Raw genomic sequence first — 20,247 nt, forward strand, 5'->3', positions numbered from 1 at the left:
TTGTATCAAACAGACGGCTATATCAAAGAACCTGTTAGTGAGGATTCTGTTTGTGGTATGTACAAAGCTATGAAACAAAAATTAAAATGGAGGCTCTAGTTTGTATAAGGATCTTTATGTGACCCAAGGACCTCTGGATGGCAATTGGCCATCTCTAATGAAATCCTGTGTCACACTCATCATCATCATTACTGCAAAACATGTATGGCTATTGTGTAAGGAGTTATGTATATATACTGAAAATTATGCTCTTAAGGTCTTTGACTAGGGGCTGGTCACCAGAAAGGTGAAAAGTGAGTTTTCTTTCAGGTAAGAAATATTTATCTATCTGTCTGTTTACATTAAATTAAGTATTGTATGATTCACAATGGGCATCCATTTACATTCTGGGCCTGCTAATGAACAATTGTGAAAGGAAATATACAGGAAGACATGAACCAGCAGGGCACAGCCCTGTTTACAAATAAGGACAATGAACTTTTGGGGGGCATAACAAAGGGGTACAGAGGTATAACCTCATTCCTTCCACCTGCGAGGACAAGCCACCAGTGGGCTTGGAAATGCTGGGGAAAGGACATGGGTAAGCTATCTTGTAGGGGATAGGGGAATGCCTTGTTAGTTAAGTTTAGGGTCCAGAAAGCGTGTTATGATTTTGTTTTATATTTAACCATTTGTTTCCAATATTCTGACTTTCTGTCTCTAGAATCCATGTTCTTTGTTCATAAACTTCTTATTGTTTTCACTACACATCTATGTGTGTTGTGTGTTAAGTCAAGTGGTCCCCCTGAGTTGAATCTCATAGACCGGTGTGTACTATTCCTTTGGGAATAGCAGGTCTAAGAGTTGCGTGTCCAGTGGAACAGGGGCTGGATGCTGCAGAGGGTCGCTCAGAGGTCTCAGAGGGTGGAATATGCCTATCGCTAACCTGTACAGAAAGAGAGAGCGAGGCCCGCAGAGGCCTGGCAGGCAGTGCTTATGTTGCCAGAGGCTGGTGGTTTCAGGGAGTTGATCCACAGCAAGGCACAGACAAGACCTCCTCACGCTAAGGGCTGGTCTTAGCTAGGTGCCTCACAACCCTGGGTACCCCTGGGCAGCATCACACTTTATAACTTTGGGATCTATCCTAGCTAAAGCTGCTCTAAGGCCAGACACCTTACGGATGTTTCACAGCAGCTGCTTTGCTTTTGATCCATGTCCATTTGCAACTTCTAAACTCTGGGTCTGAACAAACCCAAAATCTCCACAAGACTGAACTTCACCTGGCTTTCCACTGAAATAACTGAAATCACAAATTTCACAGGATTTCACTGCAAAGCCATAAACTGGCCTGGGTTTGTTCAAAACTCACCCCAAGGTTTTCAATCTTTCCATAGAGATCATCTGAGTTTTGAATTTTAATAAAATGCAAAGCCAGGTGAGTTTCACATGGTTTCTGGTCCTGGTAAGAATATTTCTCACTGCTGAACTCTTATCCCTTTGGATGCTATGGATTTCCTGTATATACACTAGATACAGACATGAACCAGAACACCATATCCAAGTTCAGCAGAACTCGCCAAGTTCACGTGCGGGTCTGAACCATAAGGGCTCAGCCTCTCTAACATATCTCTCCATCTGTTAGATATTCAAAAGGTGCCTAAATATCATTTATTATTTATATAGCACCCCAACTGCTAACGGTGCTTTATAGACATATAACTAGACAGATCCTAGCCCTGAAGCACATACACCCTAAATGAAGATATGACATTACAATGAAGACAAAGGGAATGCGGGGAAGGAGGCTGAATTACAGAGGTTACAGACTGAAGAGTGTTAGTTTATTTGAATACTCAAACACTTGTTGGTAGAGGGTTTGTTATTTTAACATTAATTGCATTTCAAGAGCTGTGTTGTGGGGGGTACTGTAAGGAAGAGAGGTGGAATATGGAATGGTGGGAAGAGGAATGATTTCGTAGAAGCAAACGCATGGGGCAAAAGACAGAATGAAAAGGGGTGAGGGAATTTGAGGTGAGAAGGGACGAGCTCAGAGGTGTAATGGTGAACGGGGGGAATGAAGCCAATAGACACGGGACAGAGGTAGTTGGAAACAATAGAGCGGGGAGGTCAAAGCAAACAACCAATCAGCCTCTGTGGTAGCTCCAGCACTCACATTCTCCCACACAGTCATTTGACTGGCAGCACACTAAGAGGAAAGACCCGCATTTACCAAACCAGCCTCGTAACATTGGCTACAGCACAGGTGGTCATTCAGCATCAGCTTACTTTGCACATTCAGCTTGGCCTGGGTCTTGTCTTCGAGAGTCTCACAGCAATAGAAGCCCCGGTCGGCAAAGGTGATGTTCTTAATCATCAAGCTGTGTTTCGTCCCCTCGGCCTTGATCTCAACGTTGTCACTGGACTGCAGCACAATGCTGTTCCTCATCCATTTCACCTCCATGGAAGGCTTGCTCAGCTCTACCTCCAGGGTCACCGTGTCCCTCTCCTCAACCGTTTTGGGCTCCAGTTTCTTCTTGAACGTCACCGGCGCCTCTGGAAAATGAGAGGAGACAAGAGTAAAAGTTGAGTGACTCCAGAAAACTGGCTCTAAAGTAAGATTAAAATGGTGGTTTCCGAGGAAATCAAAGCTGGGGAAAATCCTCATGAACAGAAGCAGCATCTCCAGCACTGCAACGTTCTGGGCACTATTCTAACATGTGGAACACATGCATTTTGCATCCCCATGGCCAAGTCAGAAAGTTAGTAGAAGGAACGTACAAAACAACACATCCCACAGTGTGGATGACAGTCAATCAAAGGGAGCTAACTCTCTCACCTCGGACTGTGAGGGTGGCTTTGCTTTCCACACCCTCTGCATTGGCTGAGATTTCTGCTGCATCCTCCAGAGTCAGGTCAGCGATGGTGAGGCTGTGGTTGGTGTCCTTCTGAGAGATCACGTGTTTCTTACTGGCTTCAATTTTGACACCGTTTCTGTGCCATGTAACCACAGCATCGCTGGGGGAGATGGTGCATTTGAATGTGGCCTCTTTTCCTTCTTCAGACACCACGTTGTGAAGGCTTGTAGTGAACTTCACCACTCTAGGAACTGACAGAGAAGGAGGAGACATTTTAGAAGCACATGCATGACAACCCCCCATACTGTGAGCACCTCCAGAGGGCAGACTGGCTTAGTAATATTGTTAATGGCATGGATCCAAATGGCTTTGCCATGGATATTTCATTGTGTGACAGTGTGCTCATGGTAACATAGTCACATTACATCTCACTGTCCAACTTTTACATAGGGAGATGCCATCCCTAGGGTAGGAGCACGCGTGTAAAGGAAAATCCTGGGTCTAGATTCAGGATCCTTAACCCCAACCTCACATGCAATATCAGGGCCAACAAGTCCACGTCCTATGTAACATGAGACCCCAATTCAGTTTGTCTCAAAGTCACAACAACATTCTTTGCAAAGAGTACCTTCACCACTTTTGCAGGAAGGTAGCAGAGTTCTGCCCATCGCTGTATATGAAATCAATTGAAAACAGAGCATCCAAATGCAGAATCTGAACATACTCTTAAACTGCCATGGTTCAAATTGGGTCCTAGGAGGAGACTTTTTAAGGTTCACATATAATTTGGACTTTAAAGTGGACATGGTAAGGTAACAACTGTGCCTTCACATATACTAATACCAAGGTTGCCCCCAGGGATTGCCCCCGGGACTTTCACCACCAAAATCACAGGGCTCTGCCATGTGAGATAAAAGAGAAACTTGGTTAACTGTGCATAAGCAGCAAGTTATATCACTGTGGCATCATCCAGTAGAGGGCGATATAATCAACCCACACTAAGCCCACATATTACTTTAGCAGGACACTGCACTAGCTCTTATTGTTGCTGCTAGTTAAATTTATAGATTTGTAACATTGTTTAAATATTATTTAAATATCATTTCTAGGGATTGTCTACCTACAACATACATTGCATTTCTCTCTTTCAGAATGGCAGTCATGCTGTCTATTCATTAACTGCAAGATGGTAGCTCTTATTTTCCCAGCTATAACATACATTTCTTCATGCTAGCAACAATGTCCCCTGCCCTCTTAACACAGGCAGAATTTTTTTAATGCAGCTCTTTAGCACTGTAATGGAAGGAGAGGGGAGCAGGATGTCACACTCAATGTCATGGATCTGGTAAGGCACCTTTGGGGGTGACCTGAATGCTGCTTTTGTCATCCCGGGATTCACAGGAGTACTCTCCCTTGTCTTCGGCCCGGAGTCCCATTATGGTCAGGATCCGCTTGACACCATCCTCACTCATCTGGAAGCGCTTGCTGGGTTTGATCTCAACTCCGTTCTTGTACCACAGCACATCCCCCTTGGCCTGGCTCAGCTCACAGGTCAGAGAGATGGTCCTTCCGATCTCAGCACTGACCGCTCCTAATTTCTTTGCAAACTTCACAGGGATTTCTGAGATTCATTGGAAGGAAGACAATGAACACAGAGCAGATCAGAAGATCGTTTTCTTACCCTTTTTTTTTTAATAGGAGGATTTTTGGATCAGAGGAAGGTGGGAAATTCAAGAGATTGTCAGGTTTCAGAGTAGCAGCCGTGTTAGTCTGTATTCGCAAAAAGAAAAGGAGTACCGGTGGCACCTTAGAGACTAACAAATTTATTAGAGCATAAGCTTTTGTGAGCTACAGCTCACTTCATCGAAGTGAGCTGTAGCTCACGAAAGCTTATGCTCTAATAAATTTGTTAGTCTCTAAGGTGCCACAAGAGATTGTCAGTAATAGAAACAACGTCGCAAATTCTGACTCAGTAATAATAATAGCAACTTTTCATCTCCCATCTCAAAACATGTCATGAAAGTGGTTAAAACACAAAAAAAACATTTTACACCCGTGGACACTAAGATTACAAAGCAGATGAGTGACTTGCCCAGGGTCACACACACACATTGAGTCAGGCATAGAGCCCAGGTCTCCTAACTGCTGATCCAACACCCCTATAGGCTGGCTGCCTATCCTTTAGAGAGTGGGAATGGACACGCAGCTGAAAGCATATTTATCAAGTGACAAATCTATCAGATTCTTACAGACAATTGAGTTGGCAGCTTAGAGTGAGTCCTTTAAAGTAAAATAAAATACAAAAGAAATCTTAGGCCCCTTTTAATTCTGGAAGGACAGGTGTCAGAATGATGCCTTAAAATGCCTGGTTTGGGGATTGTCCTCTCCTTTTTCCTTTTTGTTCTGCCTTCCACCTGATAAACCAAACTTACCTGCTGAGCTATCACATCACATGTCTCCTTGACAGGGGGATGTTGGCATAGACTCCCTACCATCATTGCTTTGGGGTAGGAGATGATACAGCCTTTGTTCTGTGGCCCCAGGATGTGAAATTCACCCTCCACTCCCAGGTATCTCTCTCCACAATCTCTCTCACCTCTTTGACATCTATCTATCCAAGGCCTGTATATCAACCCCATTACCACACTAACTGGGTGCCTCACCCTCTTTAATATATTTACCCTCACAACTCACCTGTGAGGTTGGGAAGTAAAGTGGATGGCCCTCAATAGCAACCTTGACATTAACAACTTCCAGTTCATAGCAATATTGTGCTGGGAATCCATCCTTTCCCATCGACTTTAATTGTCATGGGATTTGGATATTGGCAACTATGTGCTGCTTACTGAGAACTTTTTCTAGAAGCGAGACCCCTGCCTCAGGCAGGTTTGTGGAGTGTAGCCAGGGGAGGAAGTGCTAGGATGGGCCATCCCTGGATGGCCCCACCAATCTGCTTGCAGCCTGTGCTTGGCACATACCAGTGCTTCTTTCCCTGGCTGCAGCCCCGCCACCCTGCCTTCTGCTTATTGGCAATGGCCAGACCATGGCAACATTTTGCTGGCAGCTGAGGGGTTGCTAATGAATGGAATCTCGTGTAAACAGGGAAGTGAAGTACAGAGAGACTAAGTGACTTGCCCAAAACCACACAGTACATTGTTAGAGATTAAAGTAAACGGGTGGCCAGGGGAGCAGCAGCTGCCCTCCTCTCCCCAGCCTGGGTAAGCAGAGCTCTCCCCAGCTACAAATCATTACCATAGCTCAGCCCTGCGAGGTAGATGGGAGAATCCATTTGTTTCTGGGCCTGCGCAACTCCACCACTCTGGGCTAGACTGTCATCTTCTACAGTCTGCCTTGATAAAGGGGCACAGAGAGCAACCCAACCCCAGAGACATGGCAAGGGCCAAATTGTGGCTCAGAGCCACGTTTCCGTCCCTGCTTGCTCAATGGGGAATTAAGATATCCCCTACACCCTTCTCCTTGCACAATTTATGCCCACCTCCACGTTGGCTGTGCTGTGCTGGCTGGTGGGGCAGCACGATGGCTGTGCCCGCACCCCACCCAACTGTGAAGGCGTTGGAACAGTGCTCTCCCCCCATACAGCTACCTGTAATGTGGATAGCAAGCCCTGAGGAATAGGGGGCACCTTATGACCCCCTTCCTCCCCTCACGAGCAAGCAATATGGGCCATGAACTAGCCCGCTGGGAGTAGGAAGCATCTTGATTTGCTCTGTATGGACATTTAGGGAAATGGATCTGCTGGACCCTGGAGCCAGAATCACAGCAGCCACAACACAAGGGCCCTGAGAGCTGAGCAATGGTGAGAGGGAGGGGGAGTGATTTTCAAGTGCAGCCCCTTGGCCTCCACTGGGAGGAAGATCCATTTGACTTTGTTGGGAATGAAGCTGACACGCCTGCTGCTGTTCCTCTCACCTTTCACCTGCACGTTGAACTCCTGCTTGTCGCTCTTTGTCTCGCAGGTGTACACAGCACTGTCTTTGCCCTCAGCCAGCTTCACAGTCAGAGTCCTGGAGGCCCCATCAGCCTTAATCTCATACTTTTTGCTTCCCTTGATCTCAGTTCCATCCTTGAACCACTTGACTGTGGCTGTTTCAGGCATTACTGAAGTGGACAGTGTGATGCTCTCATGTTCCTGAACAACAATCGGTTCTTTCTGGACAAGTTTCTTTTGGAATTTTGCCTCCGGTTCTAGAGAAGTAATTAAAATAAACAAACAGTCTGGTTTCCTGCTCCCTAGAACAGTGGTTCTCAACCATTTTTTGCTCCATGACTCATAAAATGACCCCAAAATTGTCCTATGATCCACCATATCCCAGGGATATGGCTGAATGTTTGGAACCTGCTGTCTATTTTCTCTTGGATTGAGTGGGAAATGATCAGTTGTTCCTTCATAGAAGTAATTTGTTATAGAATCAAAGATAATGAAAAAAAATACACATGCACAAACATGCATCTGGGATCCTCTAAGATTCTTGTTTCATAGTGTAGGAAAATTACTCTGTCACCATGGTCCTAATTCAAAATCAACTCTGTGGAATTGCTGCACCCTCAAAAAATGTCCTTGTTTGTACCTACTATCCTATGGGCTCACTTTTCTCCTCCTCTCATGGCCTCATCTCTAACTCCCATAATGCATCACAGCCCTTTAACACATCCTGCTACTCCATTTAACTAGCACCATTCTTCCAAGTCGCCATGTCTCCTCTTTAAAACCCTTCCACTTCTATCTCACTTTCAGCCCATTATCTCTGTAAAACCATTTGAGATTGTGTCTGTGAAGGAGACAATGAAAAAATAAACCATGTAGCACTGTGTTATACAACGTAAAGATTATCAGCCAAATTCTGCCTTCAACTACACATACACAATGCCAATGAAGTGAATAGGATAAATTAATCTGTGGAATAGCTTATTTGAAGTCAGTGATGTAACAACCAAGCAGATCTTGGCCTAGTTGCTCCCAGGAATTAAAAAATAAGATATTCACTCCAAGCACATGTCTTACAGATAAAAAATCTGACCTCAATTCTTCCCAGAATTAGTGTGCAAGAAAACACTCACCTACTGCTTCAATTTTGAAGGCCAGTTTCTGGCCTGCAGCCTCACAAGTGTACTCTCCAGCATCCTTCTTTTCCACCTGCTCCAGGACTAGACGCCGGGATTTACCCTCAGACTCTACTTTGAATTTCTTGCTAGGGGTGATCAGTTTCCCATCCTTGTGCCATTTCACTTCAGTCTTGGCGTGGGCCACTTCGCAGGACAGGATGGTGCTCTTTGTCAGCACAGCCTTCACCTCCTTCTGCACCTTCTCCTGGTTTACAAATGCAGATTCTGGCTCTGAGTAGGAAAAAGAAAAGAGAAAAATGACTGATTAAAATAAAATTAGCCCATCTAACAGGTCTTAGCACATCCACGTGCACCAACTTTGGAAATTCTGGAATTTGTCATTTACCAACAATAGCAGTCACTGCTGGAGAATGTTTCTATTTATTTATTTGCTTGTTGCTAATTAGGCCATACAATGCAGAAGTTCTTCCTTCTTTGATAATGTTTCCTTCATAAACCAACACAATAACACAGACTTCCAGAACGGACTCTTAGTGATCTTGCCCATGGTCATTCCCAGCAGGAATCTCTCTTTCCAAAGAATACTGTTACCAGTACAATACTCTGATCATTAAGGACCTGATTTGGCAAGGTACACAAGTGTACACATGTTTAATTTAAAGCAGCTGGCTGTTCCTTTGACTTCACATGTTTAAAGTTACCCAAGTTAAGCACCTTGCTGAATCAAGTCCAATCTTGCAAATTGCAGGCAACTTTCAGGAGAAGAGGACATTTAACATATGGCAGGTGGCTTGCAGCGTCTCATTGGATCAGAAGCAAAAATATACCATGAAAGGACCTCAGAAAATTCACAGCTTTAGATCTTTTTGGATGAGCGCTCAAAAATATGGATGCTTCTCCAAAAAACATATCCCAGCATCTTCAGTCTCCAAAGCCAGGCTGGGAATCTTGCAAGAAGAGGTTTTTGTTACTTCTGGCTTCGTCTGAGGCTGGAAATGCCAAAGCCTAATTCAGGAAAGCACTTAAAGATATACTTAAAGTTAAGCATATGCTTACAGGCTTTCCTGAACAGGGATGCTGTCCAGTGTCAGGCGCTCAAAGAAGAACCTGTTGTGATAATTAGGTACTTAACACCTGAACACGGGAAAAGCAGCGGCAGCAAGCAAATGAAAAATACCGTCTGATTATTTTTTAAAATCCAACATTTTTAACTTCAAAAAGTTTGGTCCAGATTCGGTTTGAATTCCGAGTGACAGTTTGGGCCAGTTTCCGCACTGGTTCACCCATCACCAGTTAGGACTAGCTCCTCCACTAATGTATATCACTAGGGCTCCACTGACTTCCAGCTCACCAGTGTTCGTGCAAAAGCCATCTCCTCTGCAGCTCTTGCCAGCTGGAACAACCCTACTGAGCCTCTCTCCCCTGGCCTCTTTTCAAATCTCAACTGAACAGTTTTCTTTATTCCCCTTGTCTGTGCTTCTTAATTTACTTCTCCCTGTGTGCCTCAGCAACTCCAATATATTATGCATTATATATAAAAGTATCATGCTGTTCTGCAAGGAGTATATAATTTTTATTACTTTATTATTAAATCTCCAATTTAATAATGTGATGCATTCTTATCACATATTGATACACCCTGATATTTTGGTATATGCAAAACATTAGGACTCTCAGCGAGCATAAATCACCCTAGCTCCTAGCCTGCAATGGAGCGACACTAATTTATACAAGCTGAGGGTCTGTCTCACTGCACACATTTATTACTGTTGTTGTTGGCCCATTTTCAGACACAACAGTATTGTTGGGAATTCAGGAGGGTTTTTCTCCCACCTGTGACATTAAACTTGAAGGTCAGTTTCTGGCCTGCTGCCTCACAGGTGTACTCTCCAGCATCCTTCTTCTCCACCTGCTCCACGAGCAGATGCCGGGATTTGCCCTCAGACTCCACTTTGAATTTCTTGCTGGAGGTGATCAGTTTCCCGTCCTTGTACCATTTCACTTCAGTTTTGGCCTGGGCCACTTCGCAGGAGAGGGTGGCACTCTCTGTCAGCACAGCCTTCACCTCCTTCTGCACCTTCTCCTGGTTTGCAAATATGATATCGGGCTCTGAAAAAAGAGAACATTTCAAATTAAGTGAATCTATAACCTGAAAACTGCCAAAACTTGTATCAGGGCCTAAGGGGAACAGTTAAATCCACGTCTCCAATCTGACAACATGCATTTAAAGTTCTCACATCACCACGGAACACATTTTCAGGTTTTCTTATGTGGTAAACTTCTTGTTACTGTTTCACAGGAGCTATGATAAGACAGTTAAGGATCTATGTTAGCATGCCAGGAAGGTGGCCACATTGCTTATCCCCACAGTATGCTCTCATTCTAGGTCCCATCAAGGCAAATCAGATCAGCTGGGCAGTCCTTACTAGTTATTCCAAGGTTCAGGCCAACTGCAGTTTTTAGCAGCAGGGCCTTGACTATGCTATTCCCTTCCTGAGGATATGAGCTAGAATCCCACTGTGACGGCAGAACTCCTCATATTTGTTGTTATTAGCAGCAATAGTATTAAAGTAGCATCTAGAGGCAGGACCATGCTAGGTGCAGCACAAATGTACTGGAGGAGACAGTCCCTGCACCAAAGAGTTTACAACCTAAATAGGCAAAGGGTAGCAGGGGAAACAGACACACAGAGGGGAAATGACTGGACCAAGGCCACACAGCAGGTCAATAGCAGAGTCAGGAATAGAACCAAGCTTTCTTGAGTCCCCAGTCCAGTGCCCTACCCATTGGCTCACACGCCCTCTGTGCAGTTTGGTTTGCTTGAATAATGACTGTTTAATCTCCCCTGTTCGCACCTGCATGTCTCTGCAGATTTGGGAGAAGGCTGTCTCCTATAGCTAGGACAAGGTCCCGGTGGATTTTCTAGCTGGCCCACCAAGCTGAATTTATGATTCAATTACTGAATTTGCATAAGGCACAGCACCCAGGGGTGACTGGGTAACAGGTGCTTAATACATTGTTTGAAATCATAATTAAACCTTTCTGTATATTGCTAAAGGGCTGAGATCAGATGGTATACTCTATACGCAAGGCTGGATTGTGGCTTTGCAGTCCTGGCTCCACTATATGTCACAGAGCTGCATCATCTGAGAGGCAGATGTCAGAACTGTCATCCTTGTAGTGTACAGAGACACATGCTTCCCCGGCACCGGGGTGCAGACTGCATTCTCACCATGCTACTGGTCATCTGGCTATACACCATCTCCTCCCAGCCAGGATGCCTTTGGGGCATGGAGCATCTCAGACTGTACCAGCCTGCCCACCTCACACACACACAGCCTTACGCTCGGGATGAAATGCTCATCTCCCACATAACGTTGGAGTAATCAGACTGACTGCAAAGGAGCGTGGATGAGCTGGGCAGGTGAAATCCACTCTCCCAATCAAAAGCCCAGGCACCAGACCTCAGCGCACTTCACCTTCTGCCCTTCCATGCCACTCTCATGGGGCGTTAGGGCCACTGCATTTGTGTAAAGGCAGATCCCCATCCCTGTGATGTCCTTCCCTGCCAGCCTCTCTCGAGCAAACATGGAGAGCACCCATCCATGAGGGGCAAGGAAGTGCAGATACCCCGACATGGCTGCTCTACCATGGCCCCCCTCTGCAAATGCACTGGGGTTGAGAGTGGTGTGGAGAGCCATGTGCTGGCTCTATGGAATTCTGGCTGCATCGATGGATTTACGGGAGGGGAAGGGATTGCGGCACTATTATTCTTCATGTATATTCAGGAAGGGTTCACAATATACTGGGCATTTTCCAAACATACTGAGAAGAGGCTCTCCCTGCCTTAAAGATCTCGCAATCCATTACAAATATATATATATATTCTAAAAAGTCCCCCCAACTTCTGCACCAAAGCAACAGCCACCACTCTCTGGCCCATAATTTGCACCTAAAACGGTGGACAATATTCTTAAAAAAATAAAATCACTTTAGTCTCCTAACAAAAATTTTAAAAAAGAGTTTCTCCCACCTGTGACAATAACCTTGAAGGTCAGTTTCTGGCCTGCGGCTTCACAGGTATACTCTCCAGCATCCTTCTTCTCCACTTGCTCCACGACCAGCCGTTGGGATTTGCCCTCAGACTTCACTTTGAATTTCTTGCTGGAGGTGATCAGTTTCCCGTCCTTGTACCACCTCACTTCAGTCTCGGCCTGGGCCACCTCACAGCTCAGTGTGGTGCTCTCCGTCAGGGCAGCCTTCACCTCCTTCTGCACCTTCTCCTTGTTTGCAAACACAACTTCAGGTTCTGAGATTGAGGGAAACAGTTTAAAAAGTTAACTCCCCCAACTTTGATCTTCATTACCAGAAGGCAGGTTTATGAAAATTTTTCAAAATTCATATCTCCTGAGTGCCCATCTCCTGAGTCATTTAAACTAGACCACACCAATAAGTGGTAGGATGAACACTCCTTCACTAGCAGTGGAGGATGGGCTAGGTGACCTACAAGGGTTTTTCCATCTCTAATTACCATGATTTTCTGAAATCTGCAATGGAAGAAACGAATGCATTTGTTAACATTTGTCCATCAGAACTTCACTGAATATCATCAGTTGGATGATTGTGCTGTAAGAAAATATACTCTAAATCATACAAACAAGAGGAGAGATGCATTTTATCTTGCAATCCAAAATAAAGGTGGCTCAAGAAAAAAAATGTCTACATTCTGGGTTTCATGCTTAAACTTTCCAAAATTTCACAGGTGTTACCTAATTAAAAATGAAAAAATAAACCACACATCTCTGTTACTTTTCCAGAATTATGCCAGGCCAGAATCAAGGACTAGTTTAATGCATAAACTCCTAAACTCTTCAGTTGGTTCATTGGTTGGTTTAAATTTATCATAAGCCAAACTGGTTCTGTCACCGGCTCCTTGCACAACAGGTCACTTAACTTTTCTGTGCTTCAGTTTTCCAATATGGAAAATAAGAAGAAATCAGTCTCTCTCACCTGTGACAATAACTTTGAAGGTTAATTTCTGGCCTGCAGCCTCACAGGTGTACTCTCCAGCATCTTTCTTCTCCACCTGCTCTATGGCTAGCCGTCGGGATTTATCCTTGGACTCCACTTTGAGTTTCTTGCCGGAAGTGATCAATTTCCCATCCTTGTACCATTTCACTTCAGTCTTGGCCTGGGCCACCTCACAGCTCAGGGTGGCGCTCTCTGTCAGGATGGCCTTCACCTCCTTCTGCACCTTCTCCTTGTTTGTAAACACATCTTCTGCCTCTGCAAATAGGAAGATAGGGGATAGTCAAGAAACAGACCTTCCTTCTGAGGCAGAGTGTTTCAGATTCCCCATTAATGACTGTAGCTGTTTTAAAATAAATCTAGGTTTGACCATTTTAATGTACAGATAACATGGGAGAGGTAGGATCTTTTACTGGACCAACTTCTAATGACTTCATTTAGTAGAAAAGCTGGACAGAACTCTGACCTCGGATCTTTTAAACGACAGAACCTACCCTTAGCCAGAACTGCCTGGGGGGAGAACTATCCATCCTGTCAAAATATAAAAATATAAAACCTAGCTCAGATCTCTCGTTTAGTATTTAAACTCTGCCACAGTGCCAGGAGAACTACAATTGAAAGAACAATAGGTCTGAATCAGGACACTGGATCCACATCCCCTTGAATTTGGGGGAATTTTAGATCAGAATCCAAAATTTCATGTCACTGGAACGCCAGATTCAAAACTTCCTTGAATTTTGTGAATGTTTGCACTTTAACACAGCTCCAGAGACAAGAATAAAGGTGATCGCTCATTCAAGATCCAATCCCAGCAGCATGCTGGAACTTCAAAAAAAAAATTGGAAGGGCCATGAACTCTCATGCAAAGCCAAATTCTAACTAATTGGGGTCAGGAAGAGACTTCCCAAATGGCCAGGCTATTCCATAATTGCCCACAGGTCAACATGTACCTTCCTCTGAAGCAGCTGGTACTGGCCACTGCAGAAGACCAGATACTGGACTAAATGGCAGGTTTCAGAGTAGCAGCCGTGTTAGTCTGTATTCGCAAAAAGAAAAGGAGTACTTGTGGCACCTTAGAGACTAACAAATTTATTAGAGCATAAGCTTTCGTGAGCTACAGCTCACTTCATCGGATGCATTTGGTGGAAAAAACAGAGGAGAGATTTATATACACACACACACAGAGAACATGAAACAATGGGTTTATCATACACACTGTAAGGAGAGTGATCACTTAAGATAAGCCATCACCAGCAGCAGGGGGGGAAAGGAGGAAAACCTTTCATGGTGACAAGCAAGGTAGGCTATTCCAGCAGTTAACAAGAATATCAGAGGAACAGTGGGGGGTGGGGTGGGAGGGAGAAATACCATGGGGAAATAGTTTTACTTTGTGTAATGACTCATCCATTCCCAGTCTCTATTCAAGCCTAAGTTAATTGTATCCAGTTTGAAAATTAATTCCAATTCAGCAATCTCTCGTTGGAGTCTGTTTTTGAAGCTTTTTTGTTGAAGTATAGCCACTCTTAGGTCTGTGATCGAGTGACCAGAGAGATTGAAGTGTTCTCCAACTGGTTTTTGAATGTTATAATTCTTGACGTCTGATTTGTGTCCATTCATTCTTTTACGTAGAGACTGTCCAGTTTGGCCAATGTACATGGCAGAGGGGCATAGCTGGCACATGATGGCATATATCACATTGGTAGATGCGCAGGTGAACGAGCCTCTGATTGTGTGGCTGATGTGATTAGGCCCTATGATGGTATCCCCTGAATAGATATGTGGACAGAGTTGGCAACGGGCTTTGTTGCAAGGATAGGTTCCTGGGTTAGTGGTTCTTTTGTGTGGTGTGTGGTATTTCCCCATAGTATTTCTCCCCCCCACCCCACCCCCCACTGTTCCTCTGATATTCTTAAAAAGAAAAGGAGTACCCGTGGCACCTTAGAGACTAACAAATTTATTAGAGCATAAGCTTTCGTGAGCTACAGCTCACTTCATCGGATGAAGTGAGCTGTAGCTCACGAAAGCTTATGCTCTAATAAATTTGTTAGTCTCTAAGGTGCCACGGGTACTCCTTTTCTTTTTGCGAATACAGACTAACACGGCTGCTACTCTGAAATCTGATATTCTTGTTAACTGCTGGAATTAGCCTACCTTGCTTGTCACCATGAAAGGTTTTCATGGAGTTGGCAGCGGGCTTTGTTGCAAGGATAGGTTCCTGGGTTAGTGGTTCTGTTGTGTGGTGTGTGGTTGCTGGTGAGGATTTGCTTCAGATTGGGGGGCTGTCTGTAAGCAAGGACAGGTCTGTCTCTCAAGATCTGTGAGAGTGATGGGTCATCCTTCAGGATAGGTTGTAGATCCTTGATGATGCGTTGGAGAGGTTTTAGTTGGGGGCTGAAGGTGATGGCTAGTGGCGTTCTGTTGTTTTCTTTGTTGGGCCTGTCCTGTAGTAGGTGACTTCTGGGTACTCTTCTGGCTCTGTCAATCTGTTTCTTCACTTCAGCAGGTGGGTATTGTAGTTGTAGGAATGCATGATAGAGATCTTGTAGGTGTTTGTCTCTGTCTGAGGGGTTGGAGCAAATGCGGTTATATCGTAAATGCGGTTATATCGTAGCGCTTGGCTGTAGACAATGGATCGAGTGGTATGATCTGGATGAAAGCTAGAGGCATGTAGGTAGGAATAGCGGTCAGTAGGTTTCCGATATAGGGTGGTGTTTATGTGACCATCACTTATTAGCACCGTAGTGTCCAGGAAGTGGATCTCTTGTGTGGACTGGTCCAGGCTGAGGTTGACGGTGGGATGGAAATTGTTGAAATCATGGTGGAATTCCTCAAGAGCTTCTTTTCCATGGGTCCAGATGATGAACAACAAAAATGGGCAACAAAAATGATTAGGGGTCTAGAGCACATGACTTACGAGGAGAGGCTGAGGGAGCTGGGATTGTTTAGTCTGCAGAAGAGAAGAATGAGGGGGGATTTGATAGCTGCTTTCAACTACCTGAAAGGGGGTTTCAAAGAGGATGGCTCTAGACTGTTCTCAATGGTAGCACATGACAGAACGAGGAGTAATGGTCTCAAGTTGCAATGGGGGAGGTTTAGATTGGATATTAGGAAAAACTTTTTCACTAAGAGGGTGGTGAAACACTGGAATGCGTTACCTAGGGAGGTGGTAGAATCTCCTTCCTTAGAGGTTTTCAAGGTCAGGCTTGACAAAGCCCTGGCTAGGATGATTTAACTGGGACTTGGTCCTGCTTTGAGCAGGGGGTTGGACTAGATGACCTTCTGGGGTCCCTTCCAACCCTGATATTCTATGATTCTATGATTCTATGAAGATGTCATCAATGTAGCGCAAGTAGAGTAGGGGCATTAGGGGACGAGAGCTGAGGAAGCGTTGTTCTAAGTCAGCCATAAAAATGTTGGCATACTGTGGGGCCATGCGAGTACCCATCGCAGTGCCGCTGATTTGAAGGTATACATTGTCACCAAATGTGAAATAGTTATGGGTCAGGACAAAGTCACAAATTTCAGCCACCAGGTTAGCCGTGACAGTATCGGGGATACTGTTCCTGACGGCTTGTAGTCCATCTTTGTGTGGAATGTTGGTGTAGAGGGCTTCTACATCCATAGTGGCCAGGATGGTGTTTTTAGGAAGATCAGCAATGGACTGTAGTTTCCTCAGGAAGTCAGTGGTGTCTCGAAGATAGCTGGGAGTGCTGGTAACGTAGGGCCTGAGGAGGGAGTCTACATAGCCAGACAATCCTGCTGTCAGGGTGCCAATGCCTGACTGGACTAAATGGAGCATTGATCTGATCCAGTCTGGCAATTGCAATAGGCCTGCCATCATAGCTCTGTAAAACGATCACAAGGAAACCTCAAACCCCACATGCCTGAACCTGATCCAAAGTCCATTGAAGTTAATGGGATTCTTTCTATGGACTTTAATAGGCCTTGGACCAGAACTCAAACTTCAGGTTTTGTGATAACCTTGAAATTCAGTCCAGATTCATCCAAAAGGTTCGCTGAGATTTACAAAACTTTTCAGCAAAGCTGGACACAGTTTTGGTCAAGCCTGGGCTGCTTTGTAGCTTGGCACCCAAATGCACATTGTTTTATGTTTTCAGTGGGAAATCAGGCGAAATATGGTGGATTTAAGCAAGCTGCACTTTTAGATATTGAGTTGTTTCAAACCCAAAGCTTAAGGCAAAACACAGGTGGAGAAGGGATGAGGCAGATCCATCCAGACTGAAACCATGAGAAATATTCACACAAATGCCTGTTATGTGAAACCACCTAGTTCCGCAGAGCTCGGGCCATGGTGATATCCAGTGCTGTTCACCATTGTGAGGCAAGGCCTGTCAATTATTTAGATGGTTCTTTCCATAGCCCCTAGAATGGATGGAATATAATCTTGTCATATGTGATGCATGCAGAGCTTTCTACAGCAGCTGTAAATCAAAATGACAACTGCTTCTCCTTGGAATTAGAGCCCTCTAAGTTCATTGCGTTTTCGAAAAGCATTTGGCCTGAAAGGTTAGGCACAGAGTAATTTTCCAGTGTGGGTAAAGGATGGCTGACGTGTTCTGGACCCTCTACAAGAAAGAAGATCCACAAGACTCTTTGTGTCACACCTATGAGTATGCTCATTTCTCTGCAAAAACCATGAGGGAAGACCAACTGTATTCCTCTGAACCAATCCGTCCACACTGGATCCTGTCTTCTGAATCTGGGGAGAGGATTTTATATACTAATACAAACCCAGCATAGCCGCTAATATGTACAATTCATGTCATTCCAGATTATTATTATTTGTGTTATCGTAGAGCAGTGGTGCCCAACCTTGTTACACAGGAGGGCCACATAAAATCTAAGCACAACCTTGTGTGGGCCAAACAGATTCTAAATATTTTCATATGATTTAAAGGCACCTGTACTGATTTATATTTTAAGTTCAGCTTGTTTCGTATGTATTTAGATAGGCTGTTTCTATGTACAATATTGTCTATTTACACACTTGTGTAAACTAAAATGATGTAAACATGGCAACACAATGCTAATGAATCAGCCAGTAGTATATGGTGTCGAAGCAGGCTGTGGGCCCTTATGAAAGGCTCTGGTGGGCCATGTATGGCCTGCAGGTTGGGCACCCTTGTGGTAGAGCCTAGGAGTCCCAGTCCTAGACCAACACGCAACCGTGCTAGGAGCTGTACAAGCAAAGAACAAAGAGACAGTTCCCTGCCCCAGATGTATGGAACTTAATTTTAAGTGATGGAGTTCTTCCCAGTTGCAAACCTCAGTTGTTTGGATTTACCTGAGCGGCATGGCACTTGCTCACCCAAATTCTCTTTGGTGAATTCACTTGAATTTCACCACAAATTAATACCAAGAGATGTGGAGGAACGACGGTTTTAGGCTTAAGGCACAGGAGGAGGAGTCAGAAGACCTGGTTTCCATTCTTGACTCTACCACAGATTTCCTTGTGACCTTGGGCAAGTTACTTAGGATGCCAAACCTGTTGCCATTGAAGTATTTGGCAAATCTCCCATTGATTTCAATGGGAGCAGAAGCACGTCTTTATTCTCCCGGGGCTTCAGTTTCCCCATTTGTAAAATATGGATAATACCACCTGTCTCACAGAGGTGTGCAGAGGCTCAACTAATCTGTCCTTGTAAGACATGTTAATAATGTATCTAAGCTGCTTATCTGGCCCCCACTACTACAGCGTCTGAGCACCTCACCATCTTTTATGGTGTTTAGCCTCACATGGCAGATCCGAACCTGGTTTGCCCGAGTCCCAGGCTACTGTCGTAGCTCCTGGACCATCCTTCCTAGCAACATGCATAGAACATGTAGAGGAACCTTTGTAGGTAAACGGCACCCTTCATGTGAGGATTTCAGAGCCCTTTGCACACACCAATTAATTCTCACAATGACCCTGGGATGTAGGAAAGTATCAACATGCCCATTTCCAGCTGGATTAAAGGCAGTTACATACAGGTTAAGTAACTTGCCCACAGTCATGCAGGAAGCGAGCAGCGGAGTAGAGTGGAGCCTAGCACGTAACCAACAGACCCATTTACACAAACAAACCTATCATGTCTCAGCCTTATGCCAGAAGCCTTGACTAGAGGAAAATCCTTAGGCTTTCATCCAAGGTTACAGTATGTACTCATGCAAAGCTCTGGTATTTCAGCCAGAAGCACTTCATCATCCATTATCTTGAGAAAAACCTTTGTGCTAAAGCTATGGAGCTCTCTTGTATACATAGATGCAAACAATCAATGCCTCTTGCTGGAAGTATTGCATTGTTGTGTGCACTGCCCCAGTAGGAAATGGCAATTAGCTCCTGGCTTTAAAACAAAAAAAACCCAAAAAACAAAAACTATGATCCACCACAGGAAGCTAATATGAGCTCTTGTTTCAAAGAGTGTAATATGATTCTTGGCCAATTTCTGCCTCTCAGTCTCGTATTTATAATCTGTCATAATTTTCCTCTCCCACCTTCACTAATCACTAAAGATTGCCTTGTCTAAAATAAAAAAGTGATCTGTGATTTCACACTCTCCACCTGCACCTCCTACTTAACCCTGCAGCCAAGTCAGAAGGCTGAAACGACGTTACAATCATTACCATCATTTTCATGGCAGAAGAGTGGGATGCCATAAACACAATATAATGACCCAGATTTGGCCCAGACTTACTCCCAGGACAATTCCAGTCACTTACAGCTAGAATAAAGATATGACACAAGAAGTGAGGATAAAATCCAGTAAGCCCCTACAATGCACAGAAAACGTTTGGCAAGTTTGGAAACTATGGTGGTAGAATCTAGTGCTGGGTAAATCAGTTCAGATAAATAAAAGAGGAACAGAAGCTTTGCCTTAAACACCACACAACCTTTTCTGTCCACTTTTTGTTATTTAAAAAAAAACCCATAGGTAACTTTTCACTTTCTGGTTCAGATAGCAAATAGATGGCCTATTCTCACTGTACTGCTGACCTTGCCAAAAGCAGGAAGCACCAGAAGGGTTGTGAGATAGCCTGTTTTTGTGAGATTTTAACATGACTAAATAGCAGAAAGAGACTCAAATAAATCCTCTTCCATTCAGAGGAGCTTCTGAGCTACCTGGAGGTTCATCTGAACCTAAACGCCAAATCTCAGACTTTGCATTTCACCAAGACCACCATTCAGCAAGCTACTGCAGCACCTGCATAACTTTAATGGAGAGGAGCAATCCCACTGAAGGCAGTGGGACTACAACTGAGCTGGAAGTTACACACACCCAGAAGGCCTAGTTGCACACTG

The 20,247-nt window shown here is 44.5% G+C and overlaps 1 protein-coding gene across 1 annotated transcript in view; it reads right to left on the minus strand.

Annotated features, from left to right (window-relative positions):
- The window catches only part of OBSCN (obscurin, cytoskeletal calmodulin and titin-interacting RhoGEF), a 292,040-nt gene that overhangs the window by 216,743 nt on the left and 55,050 nt on the right, over window positions 1–20,247 (minus strand). Inside the window, exons 19-26 of the mRNA XM_043509759.1 lie at window positions 12,930–13,205; window positions 11,953–12,228; window positions 9,753–10,028; window positions 7,914–8,189; window positions 6,765–7,040; window positions 4,189–4,455; window positions 2,816–3,085; window positions 2,266–2,532 (exon numbers count right to left, since the gene is read on the minus strand). Coding sequence (XP_043365694.1) covers window positions 2,266–2,532; window positions 2,816–3,085; window positions 4,189–4,455; window positions 6,765–7,040; window positions 7,914–8,189; window positions 9,753–10,028; window positions 11,953–12,228; window positions 12,930–13,205 — 2,184 coding nt within the window. The remainder of the gene's footprint in view (window positions 1–2,265; window positions 2,533–2,815; window positions 3,086–4,188; window positions 4,456–6,764; window positions 7,041–7,913; window positions 8,190–9,752; window positions 10,029–11,952; window positions 12,229–12,929; window positions 13,206–20,247) is intronic.

The sequence above is a fragment of the Dermochelys coriacea genome, chromosome 2, assembly GCF_009764565.3.
Source record: "Dermochelys coriacea isolate rDerCor1 chromosome 2, rDerCor1.pri.v4, whole genome shotgun sequence".
In the NCBI taxonomy this organism is placed as follows: domain Eukaryota; kingdom Metazoa; phylum Chordata; order Testudines; family Dermochelyidae; genus Dermochelys; species Dermochelys coriacea.